Raw genomic sequence first — 12,758 nt, forward strand, 5'->3', positions numbered from 1 at the left:
TTCTCTGAAATGAAGTGGAGAGAACGGCTAGCCGGGCGTAATTGATGGTGCCATGAACGATTTCACATCGATAAAACTACGTAGGTATTAAGCGACCAAGACCATCGATTACTGCTTAAACTCAACTGCTCCACAAAGACAATTAGTTCGAGTCCACTGTTTTTCCAATCGAGAATATATCCTTAACAAAAACATTATAAAACTTGGCAGAGTAAATTTTTAACTAGGCAAGTAATACAGGAGAATTTTAGGTCATTAGCTACGATAAACGAGAAAAAAGTTCTGGAGCTGTTTCAGACAAAGTAACTAGACCAGAAATCGGGAAACCAAAGGTCTACGAAGGGTGCGCGAAACGCAATGACATCTTTCTAGCTGTGCGGACGTTAATGACAAACTTGAATGACATGCAAAAAGTAAAATTCATACGGAGATACTTGGAGCAGAAAATGAATTGAGTTTAACTCGTTTACAATGTACTACGATTCCTAATTATTTACAAAGGCTGAAATTTTTCATAACAAACTTCGATATCAAATCGCTTTGCAAACCATACGATACTATACGTAACATAATTTTGTAATGTAAACTGTTCGACAGGGCATTCTCAAACTGCATACATTATGTCTTCATGAAAAAATCTAAGGGCGTGCATACGGAAGACAAGAGTTTACCCTCTAACTAGTGGAATCGATCACATAAAAATCACTTCCGGACTACTTCCGAAAAAGGGTCAATTTAAATGCAATTTAGACTAAAAAAACCTTGTTCAAGCAATTGTAATTGTTCCAGATTAGTCACAAATTGATACCATACGAGAACAAACGCGAAACTATACCATCAAACAAACGCTTAATGATTTATTCACTTATACATGATGTATCGTATGTAAGCATGGACATGCGTATGTATACGAGTGTATTTATATATATATATATAGTGTATTGTATTTATATATATAGTATAGTGTGTGTGTATATATATATATATATATATATATATATATATATATATATATATATCCAAGTACAGGCAAGATAAAGGTAAAGGACACTTGGAGTACCTTTTCCCATGCCGAAAGAGTAGTTAGTTGTCTCAGGGTTGGCTTTATAGAGTTTTCTCAGCATATTGAATTGAAAGAGTACCGGAAAAGAAATACTTAGTTATTCAACGTATATTTTATTATACACAACCTAGGTTTCGACTTACAAAGTCATCATCAAGACTTTGTACATTTGTGGAATAACTAAGCATTTCTTTTCCGATATGAATCGCTTCCACAAAAAGACGCCTCAAACCAATCTATTAAAAGAGTACATTTCATAACCATGTATTTTTTAGACAACGCTAAGCATATATTTCATTTTCGAATAATGTGGAATACTTATACAGATACGGAGAGGATCGTGCTGAGGTGGCTTCAGAGATAGGCTGCGAGTGGAGCATTTCGGCGCTCAACTTTCCCGAGTGATCATCTTTAGTCGGGGCTGGAGGTACTTGCAGCCAGTAGTAATAGTATTTAGGGGAGGTGACCGACAGTTGAGGTCATTTGCGCCATTACGGATGGGCAGGAACGGACGAAGGGTGGAGAGAAACCCGACGTCGGCATTAGCCTACTCTTTACGAAAGGCGCCAAAGGAGTTCGCAGCTTATAACGTCCCATCCGACGGACGGCGAACTCACTCAAAGTGCCCTCCACATAGTACCTCAAGTAGGGATCGAGATACCACTGAAAAATATTCAAAACCACCGGGATTCAAACCCGGGTCCTCTGGGTGGGAAGCCAGTACGATACCCACCGCATCATCTCGATCCCTACTTGCAGCCATACGAGAGATAAAATTGAGTCACAACATCTTCCATTGGCTTTCCTGACCAACTGGATAATCGTCCCAACGCTACGAAAGCCTCCAATCAACTGAGAATAACTGTTTGGGGTGATTGAAGAAGAGTTATAACAGTATTACGGTTGCAATAAATTTTCCCAGTAACTCTACTCCCAGAGCGTATCACTTACATACCATCATGTTAGCCTGAAACGTAGAGTTTTTATAGATCGTAAAATTGCATTTTATTTCCCATACACAAATATAGTCATGCTTCTTTATTAATTAGTGCTATCATACTCCTAAATAAATATAAAATGAATCATATTTTACAAAAAGAGAAAGATCTTGATGTATTAATCAAAACTGACAAATATCTTATTTTAAATTGCATCAAAAAACGAAGCTATGGACTTAAGAGAATGAAAATTTGATATAACCAATGGAATATTCAAGCAAACTTTGCAAGGCAGCATCGAAAACAATGGCAGGTTCCTCATACTTATACACGCGTAGATCATCCCTATGCAGGCGTATGATGCCTCACACGGTTATGAGGCATTAATAAGCGTTATACTTCCATTGGCCGCAAGAAGAAGTGATTCCCGATTCACATACTGTCGGACGAGATACCGGAAAAGAATCATTCCTTAAGGAAGCCTTTAGTCGGCTGGAGGCACGGCCACCACCGGTCTCGGCGAAACAATCCCTTCAATTGTGAGGGCACTTGTAAACAACAGGTGTCGCTCTGAGTAGTTGTTAATAGGAGGGATTGAGATGAAGGGTGGCTGGGGCTGAGGAGGGGAGGACCGACTGTGGAAGGAGGGGGGAAGGACTACGGATAATGAGGTTGAGAAGACGGCGAGATGCCTTGGGGCGATAAAGAGAGAGAAAGTAGTCTCCCAGTCAACGTCTCGGGTGCCAGGCATTTTTCATTCGTCGAATGTGGGTAACAAGGAGAAAGAATTGCAGGCTATCGAGCAGAAGTGACTCGGTGCTCTCGTAGCGACTACGATCGCGAAAGGATAATAAAACCGCAATAAATTTGCTTACATTGAAAACCGTTTGGGAAGAGAGTTAGGAATTTCAAAAATGTGTCACATCTTTTAGTCATGAACTGAATTCAACTCCATAGGTATCCTCAAATGCTGCATGAACTTTACGTGACACAAAAATGTTATTCCGTTTGGAATATTTCCTTCGGTAAATACGTATGTTACGGGTGAGAGGCACCCATGATGGAGCTATAAGCAACAGCGTAACATGTGGAATCAGCACTCGCCATATTATTTTATCCGTTGAATGTTTCTAATAAAGTTATTATTTTGAGATTAATCGATAAATAAAATACTTATTTTTATTGCTAGGGATATTAATATGAAAGAATTCATGGAAAATCAGTTTACATATGAAATATTCGGGTATCCTCAAGCGAGGCAGCATTACTTATTGAGTGCTTAGGTCATTAGTCATTGCTTTTGCTCCAAAATACATAATTTTAATTTAATTTCTTGGCAATCCCAAGCTTGCTTTAAATAAAGCAGTAATATCACATGAATATTACTTTTACACTATCGAATAATCATATTATTCGCTATCTTGACTCCAACACTTTTAATGAAATTTACACTTGCTTGGAACTTAAGTTTTCCGCTGGCAAGCATATGGATTAGTGCGTCTTTTTGAGGTTTATCAGCGAGCGTTTTTTTCCCTTTTCCTAACCATTTAAACACCCTACCTCTCCCTTATCCCTTAACCATTCCACATGGTACTTGCACCCCCTGCCACATATCTTTTTGGTGGAACGCGTAGTATTTATGGAGATGTTACACACGTGCAATAATTGAAACACAATCGCGACCGAAAGCTAATGTTTTATTTTTAATTCCCCGATAAGAATAACGACTGCTGCTGAATATTGCTCTTTGTATGTAAGGCAACTTTGTTAATTTCACCCAACATTGCATCCAATCGCGCATACTTGGCACACGACATTGCATGAGGATGAGGTTAGTAGCGTACATAAGAACACTTTTTTTTAACTACGTCCGAAATACGTCGCTAAGATTGGAATGACCGGAAGAAGTCTTATTCCTGGGGCGTGTTCAGTAGCGTGGGATGCCCACCGCAAATGGAGGGGGAGAGGCGAAGGGGGCCGGGGAGGGAGGTGGGACGGAAGAGGGGAGTTTATGAGGAGATCTCGGCTATGGGAAGGCGTTCTGCTTCTTCCTATTTTTAACTCCAGACGTCGTCTCGCTCGAACGCGGTCACGCGACCAGCGACCACGTGGGCATTCCGTGCATTTCCTCCCACCGATTCCACGCCACTGAGCGGGGGGGAGGAATCGATGTAGTGCGGCGGGATTCCCCCAAACGACGGAAAAATGCTACTCGTCGCATTCAATGGATCAACAATCACACTAATATGTAAATGCTACGGGAACAGCGCCCAAAATCACCCCAAAATGCCATCCAAGGTATCATTTGTGCATTAACGCCTAAAATGCAGAGATATTTCTCCTGGTGCACACTTAACGGCAAAATTTATCAGTTGCTTCCACAAATGTGTGTTACATTGCGCAGAAACAATATGCTTAATAATTCACAAATAAATACATACATAGTCAGCGAGTGAAGACACATAACTAATCTGCTTCCCACATCAATTACTTTCTTATGTATTTAATTTTGCAACGATACAGCTTTGACCAGTAATAAAAGAATCTTGAGTCATGAGAATATCAAGCTTTTCAATAGCAATGTAGCTATAAAATATATAAGATATGTTTTCCGGCAAAAATTATTGTTTCCTTCGATGAAGCATACGTTTAGAAAAAATAATTAGGTCGAATCAGAAAACTAAGTACTTCATGAAGAATTAATTTCGTTAATTATTACAATCATATAGAACGCTTTAGCTTTATTATTTAAATTCATCGATCATAGACCTATGGTCCACAAAATTGAAACTTCCACCTGTTTCTTATGAAGTTTAAACTCAGCTTTACTGTTGCAAATTTATTGAGTGATAAGGAGGTCCACTTTCAGTTTACCACCGGCTCCGGAAAGATAAAGACAAATGCTCTGCTCATTCAATCTTCGTCACCATTGAGTGACCCTCTATGCTAACAAAGAATCAATGTAACAACACTATTCTTAGTATGCAAAGACTTGAGGGGGTTGTGAACACGCCTTCGCACTTGGACCTAGTTCAAAAATGAGGAAAGCTTTACGAGGATACATAGGAGGGGAAAAGAACACGCGGGAGGCACGTGAAAGAGAAAATAACTCAAAACTAGTCTCCAATAAATGGCCGATTCAAAATTAACATTATTTTTCTATCTCTCGCATACGACAAATGTAATGTTCGAACAGGATCACACACCCTAGCTAAGACTTTCAGGGGCCATGTACCTAGATACCTATGGGTAATGCAATAGCAATTACGCGCGAGGAAAGATGACTACACCTGCACATTTCCGTGATCTCGACGGTGCAGGTTTTGATATGAACGATTTGAAATTTAGATTACTGCATCATTTCCATGAATAGGTTTCAAGGTCTAATAAAATAACTTTATAATTTAGTTTGACCTCGGTATTTACTTCATCTAGATGATATGTCTACTTGATATATAAATCATCCAATGCACGCCAAATCGGATGTTATTGGATTAATTTTCAAATAAAATAAAAACTAATGCTCCCCATAATTTACGAAACGAGTCGCCATGGCATTTAGTAATACAAAAAGAGCTCTCGAAACCAGTCCGATTCTGGCGCCAATCGGGAACCTCTCCCTTATACTCGGCAATAGCTTCTATCAGCGGGCTAAACGCCAAACCGTTCGAAAGTTCAAAGACAGCTGCGAGTCCTTCGGACCGAGAGACTCAAGTTATCTAAGAAACCACAATAGACTTACGTATTTAGCCCCTCACCTTCGTATGGAAGATGCGATGAATTTACAGCCAGTCCTTGTCTCTTAGGTTTCGACATACTCATCGGAGGACAACGCGGTATGCTCTTTCCGACTTTGTTAGCACAGATTTGGTGAAAGGTGAGGGGAAAAACCCCGCCTAGGAAAAAATTTTGGAAATACAATCCCTCAACCAATTAATTGCTGCGTTGTAAGAGCTTACGATCATCCGATTCTATTTCATTATTGTTTTCCAGAGTCACTGGCTGCCACCATGTTTCCTCACTGTCTTCACAATGCCCATCGTGTTGGTTGCTTGGATGTCGGTCACGTCACTGCTTAGTTATGCATTTAATAGCTGGATGGAAAAAATATTCTAAACCACTTAGTCATGATAACGATTGTATTAGAATTACATTAATATGTCGAAGATTATTACGCTTGGAAAAATAGAATGTGCTCGTATCCATAAGAAAATCTTTCATTCCATATGATAATATTCAAAGGAGACCTTGACCAATGCAAACAGAGACGAAGAAGGGCAACACATTTCCAACTATCAGCGCATAATTAACTATGAAGAGGGGGGGGGTGTTTCTTTTCAGCGCTCTTAAGCGATGGGAATTACCTCTTTCTCATTTGGTGCTTGATGTTCACTTCATTACGTAAGATTCGAACCCTACTGAAGATAAAGTTTTTCATTTGACCGGAAATTAATCAGGTCCTACCTGAAATTTATTTTTTCAATTAGATCATTACTTACTATGCGACGGTGATCTCCAAGGCCTAAACACACAAAGCCGAAAGGCGACTCCATCTAATGCAGTAAGATATCATCAGATTCCCTTAATGAAAGGGTATGTTAATCAGAAAACCTTAGCGCTAATCCTACGTGTAGCTCAGGCGTTCGGTTAAGGGACTTGAAAATCCACATCACCTTACCCGGCAAGCTGCTACGAGGGCGTGGTGTAGAAGAGATTTCAGGTCATCAGTCATTGGAGCAAATGCTTATTGCTGCATCTTAAATAATTTGCCCCACTTTTTCGGTCTCATATTGTTCTAGAGGGAAAATTAGATTCCTTATCTATCGATCGATTCTGCAGCCATCAGGTTTCCTCGACATCTCACCGTGGTCTGGCTAACCATTTTTAATGTGGTGCTAGGATTATTTCTTCTATATTTGCGTTACATTCGAGCAGATTGCAATTTTCTTAAAGTTTAAGTCGGGCTTGTAATTTTCAAGCTTCCAGTACTTTTCCAATAATGTAAGGATCTACTCGTCCATGATGATGATTTACAGAACCTACATTCATTGCATTCTGTTTAACTCCATAAGTAAGTCCTTCTGCGAAAGTTTTCAAATGGTACCAATAAAAAAAGTATCTTGATGCGATCAACATCAAAAGAGACTCGATTGACTCTTCAATAGTAAATGAGTAGAGGTAGACAGTGTTGAAAAGAGAAAAGTACAAATCACTCGAGTAAAGAAGGAAATTCTAGCGTAGAATTGCATTCGTAGGCGAGACTAGGGTGAGACGTAATGAGAGAAATTGCCTGCGGAACCGGTCAATTCTTGGACCGGTCATTTCGCGCACACAATTCGAGACGAAAATAGAAGGAAACATAATTTAAGATACATCAATAATTATTTTCTCAAATGGCTGGTGACTTTATGCTACCTTCCTCACGTCCCCGTAGAGGTTTGTAGGGACGGATGAAGACGTAAGTCTTGTGAAAGGGTTCAAAGCAAATATTACACGTTGCTTCGAAGAAATGGTTTACGGAAACCGCAACAACGATCCGGAAAACGTAAAAAATGACATGTACTAATGATAAAAATGCCAAAATAAATTAGTATCTCCGAGTTTTAGAATACACAGGATGAAACGTAGCCTAATTTAGCTCTAAATACGAATTAACTCTTTCCGTGGAACTGAACCGAAATTTGAAAAGTGAATCGATGGATGAGTCGAAGGCCTGCGCCATTGTTTGGCGTTATGTGGCAAAGTAATGGGGTTACTACAGCCTACAATGTTTTTTAAATTAAAGTGAGAAACTATATATAATTAATGCAATTAAATAGTTAGTGATGATTATCAGGCAGTGAAGCAAATGCTTTTATTTTCTAATAAATGAAGAGCATACTTTTTTAAGAGTTAACAAAAAACTCATGACGAAAGGAATACTTGAAAAAATGTAATCCTCCAAGGGGATTCCGGCTTCGAGAACGCAGTATCGTATCTTTTCGTTTTTATTTTCGTCATATTTGTAGAAACGGAATTTGCGATTGTAAACGATCTCGCCAGCTAAATCTGGCAAAATGATTTGGAAATGATAAAACGGACACTCACATTGGAGGTATAAATAACGCAATTCAATCGTAACTCACAAACGAGAGAATTCAATCATTCGATTGTTTACATCAATCGCACAAGCACACTTTTTCCGCCAAAAACGTTACGAAAAAGCAAATCATGGTCACGGATGGAGATTTCGTGAACTCACTTGTATGCGCAGTTTGTCCTCATCTTCAAAGTCACCGGTGATGAACACTTGACGCATGAATGGCTCGCCACTGCGCGCCACTTCGCCGATCCCCGCGCCGTCCGTGGGAACCGTACGCCAGCACAGCACCTGCAGCAGGGAGAGAGAGAGAGAGCACGCGAGGTGAGAAATAAGCACCTCGGAAAGTCCCCTGGGCACCAATTAGCCCTCAATCACATGAAATGCACATTTCACCAAAAACGAACACGAAGAACTCGTACGTGGAAGCATTCGCTGACAAAATAAGCAAAGTCCACACGAACTTTTGCCAAGTGGGATCATCGTTCACCTAAAAATTTTCAGCTAAAGCTTTCATGCATCTTTAATGGTTTATGACTGGATGCGAAAATTTTGCAAAGTGTACATTTTGTACCGTTTTCGAATCCTGGTCAATGCAAATGATTTTTACACTTTAAAAAATTGTAGAATTGTTATGTTCACTGGCGGATGACTCCGTGATAAGTTACTGTTTGGGCATTTCATGTAGTTTCTTTGAATTTATTACTGCATCTTCACCCAAGCCAAATTTCAAAGGCAATTCCCGATCGGCAGCAGTCAAAGCATCGGAAACCGCCAAAAGTACTTGTGATAGCAATGTAATAGCATTTTATCTCTCCTTTCAGAAATAGACTTAAGATATTCCACACATTCTTTTGTCAACTTTGTGCGATATTTTTTTGGAGAGGCGAGAGAATATTCTCAAAAATGAAAAACTTAATCGTCAATTTCTATGCCTCACACGTTGAACCTGTTCTAATACCACTGCTATATTTCACTCAAATTCCAATTTAGGATCTGAGAGAACACACGACTGATATCTCCCCTCAGGTAAATGCATTTAGGCCTGACTCAATTTTAGAGAATCATTTGCCACCAGATCATCGAAATGTAATAAACTAAACAAATACATTACTGCGATTTGTCTGTTTAAAAATATATAATCTTACATGGCAGTGGAAATATTTTGATGAAATATGATCATAGACATTTCAAATAATATATGGAGAAAACGTAACTGCTACATTAAAAATATCATTCAGTTTTGATCGATGTATTTTGAGAAATAAACAATTTGAGGAAGTTCCTCGATCATTTACTAAGTTCTCTAACTTCTTTTACAGAAGCTACTCACATAATTCCATTTTTTCTGTCGTGAGATAAACATATAGGCAACCGAAGTTTTACTGCGGTGCAGCATCGTCAGACTGACTAGGTGATACTGCACGACAGTGAAACCTAGGTCGCATTAAAGTTTATTTTCTTTGTGGAATTAAAAAGTTTTAATTTAACGCTATTCTCATGGAACACTTCTACACAGTTACGCCTGAAACAATTAATGATATAAACCATAACATAAAAAGATGACCATCACAAGTTGGAATTCCTCTGGAATTACACTTGTTTATTAACCTCTTCACATGATTATAAAAATGAAACTAACTTGCATACCAGAATTAAATGAATGTATCAAATGGAAATATTATTGCATGGTGAATATGGGCACTTATTTGTACGGGAGTTATGGAAAATGAGCTAACTTGTGCTGAAGTGTATGAATAAACCAATAAAGCCATGTGTAGCTTGTGCCCTAACAACTCCAGTCACGCACTCTTGCGGTGGCTTGAAGGTTAATGTGCAAGTGTATTCTAAACTTTTGTCGTGCACAAAGGAAGAAATTGCGTCATCGTATAATTTACACTTTTCAGATTTTAGATCGAAAAAAGCAACTGGAAATGGCTCAATTTGAGCATATCAATAGAGCGCGCCGTTTAACACCTTGGAGTGGTGACTCAAACATTATTAACGGTGCTGTTACGATAGCAGAGAAATCAAGTTTAACGAAGAACTGTTCAAGGACGCACAACGCAGCGTTCCACCCAACTGCAGCCCGCCGCGGGCAAACTACCAGCAGGGTTAAAAAAAACAGTTCCAAGAGATTAATTTGTGAATCAGAAGCGCAATATTGAAGTCGTGACTTTCTCCTGGTTAGGAATAAAAATTAGGGATCTTAATCCATATGATTCTCGTGGCACGCAGTCACCTGTCGCGCTGAAAGAATTCCGCCCGCTCAGAGCGAGTACTTTTAGCGTCATTAGAACGGAACATTGGGAAACTTGAAAATTGGATTTGAAATTTGGCGTATCAACTGCATTTTCACAAAGTAAATTAGTTTAGTGTTAGTTTACACCTAGCAAACGCCTAATTTTCCTCCCAAATTCTCCGTTTGAGACACCCTGCCAGACTATGGACAGGGCCATGAGCCGAGAGGTAACGAGAGTCGACGTGAACCTTTCGACAGCTCTCTCGCCCCGCGACACAACGACCGTCACGAAAGGAACATTCGGGCTTATTAGAACATCAATCAAGCCGAAAGAGAAAGATAGGGAGCCGCCAATCACTCTTAAATGAGTAATAGCATCCCCGAGGCCATCCAATGGCATACGGTCATAAAGCGCGGTTAGGAAATATTGCGGTTTTGAAATGCGACGTAGGCATGGTTGTCGACGAGCTATAAGGTTTCTGCGGCGGCCAGTCCCGTGCTTCTCTTCTATAGCCCAACGAGTCCCAAGAGATCTTCATTTTAATTTCCTCCTACGTGACTGCAATGGAGTACACACCGTGCGTGGCTTCTCGGAATTGAAGTAGGTCTCCGGATCACGCAGACCGCCGCCGGGCTCCTAACGATTATGCAACACGGCAACGTATAAGTTTCCGTGTGGGTTGCCTGGCGACCAAGGGGATGCCCGTGGAAGCGCCGCCCTCCCGATGCAGTCGACACGTGGCGTAGTTTCGTCGGGAACAGTCTGTTACGCCCTAACGCCTAGTTCCGAGACAACCCTTACGGATAGGAAACTGCCCAAGAAACGCAGGCCTAATTACTCCTCTTCTACGCCAATTGACCCGAACTATTACCATACACAGGGTCATGCATTCTGTTGTAAGGTTAGTAAATATTTTTCAAGCGCTAGGAGAAAACGTGACTCGGAAATCATGATGAATACTAGCAAGTTTAAAGAATGATTATACATTGAAAGACAAGAAATCAAAGCTAAGAAAACACAAACAAAATTCATGAAAATTGGCTTCCCTTTGGGGCCCTGCACCAAATGACGACCCCATCAATCACCAACCGGTCGCAGTGTCCCCTGCCAAGGCACAAGTGGGCACTGAACTCGGTCGAGCACTTTACTACCGTAAACATTTGATAATGGTGAAGGTTTGACAATAAGATTGTCCATCCTCCAGGCTGCAAGAATTTTGAAGAATCGGAGGGGGCAGGGTGCATTTGGCATCTGGGAGGAAACTACTAGATCAATGAATGCTGGGATACATAGGATAAACATTCACACACGAGACGAGAGTCACCACAAGGAGGATCGCAAGGGGATGAATGTTATCAGCCATTAGCTTAAATACTTATTTTATCGTTCATGAGAAGTGAGTGATACAGGTAACGATACCTGTATTATGCGTACTTCGAGCTTCGCCAGTGCTATTGAATCTAGACGTTTCCTTCTCGTTCTTTGTACCCTCGTCTGCCAATATAATGGAAGACTACAACCATTCCATCTGTATGAGGTTCTCAAACAGAAGAGTGAACTCATGCCATTTGTATTCATCCGTGTGGGTTAAAGCAGTGCATGCAATCTTCACTCTTTCGGCTTCCATCCCAGGTTATTCCCTTAATAATATATCACTTTTTGTTCACTAATACACAACTGCCCCAAATCGGTCGGAAGCATCTGAAAAGTTACACATTCTCTAAGTCGATACTTAGTAAATATTTTCATCGGCATTTTGAAATTGTCCGATTTACCACTGCACACATTGATGAAATCGGTGTCTCAAACCACCAACAAAACTAATCATACAAAGTTCCAGATCTAAAATCCCTATTTCCAGGAAATTTGGAATATTTTAAACCATAATTTGGTCTCTAAAATTTATTTTCACATGAACATTTTTAATTTAACTCATTAAAACTAAGTGATAATTTGGTAACCACTGCCTAAACGTAAAAAAAATAACTTGAATACGAGTCTTGTTCACAGAATCGTAACGAATAGTTGTACTTCGTGTAATGAGCTTACATCCGTTTGTTAAGCATTTGTTCTAATCAATGTCCTCACCAGGTTCATCAATCATGGAATGATCGCTGGAAAAGGTAACTGGAGATTTGGACATGAAGTAAAAGGGAAAAGTTCGACCTTGTTAATGTGGCGTATAAATATCGACGTCGAATCTGAATATAGAACGAAATTACTTTCACCACGTTTAAATCAATCAAAATGGAAATTGTACTCATGATTTCCCCACGATGGCGATAGTTAGAAAAACAATTACATTTACAAGTACTTATGAACGAGACGAGAACAATAAGACTCAGCCTTCGTGAGAGACTTTGTGGCTTCAAATATTTACTTGAATTGTGATCGGTATTGCTCTTCAAGACAGTCCGTGAAAGTTCACAAATGAA

General features: G+C 39.8%; 1 protein-coding gene across 4 annotated transcripts in view; it reads right to left on the reverse strand.

Annotated features, from left to right (window-relative positions):
• The window catches only part of LOC139687320 (uncharacterized), a 166,602-nt gene that overhangs the window by 73,754 nt on the left and 80,090 nt on the right, over nucleotides 1-12,758 (reverse strand). For 3 of the 4 annotated variants that reach the window (XM_071584480.1, XM_071584479.1, XM_071584481.1), the window contains exon 5: nucleotides 8,243-8,371. In XM_071584480.1, coding sequence (XP_071440581.1) covers nucleotides 8,243-8,371 — 129 coding nt within the window. Of the gene's footprint in view, nucleotides 1-8,242; nucleotides 8,372-12,758 lie in introns of those variants that run through there. The other variant, XM_071584482.1, reaches the window with a different exon arrangement.

Source organism: Hetaerina americana, unplaced genomic scaffold, assembly GCF_022747635.1.
Source record: "Hetaerina americana unplaced genomic scaffold, ioHetAmer1.1.p SCAF_19, whole genome shotgun sequence".
Classification (NCBI taxonomy): Eukaryota; Metazoa; Arthropoda; class Insecta; order Odonata; family Calopterygidae; genus Hetaerina; species Hetaerina americana.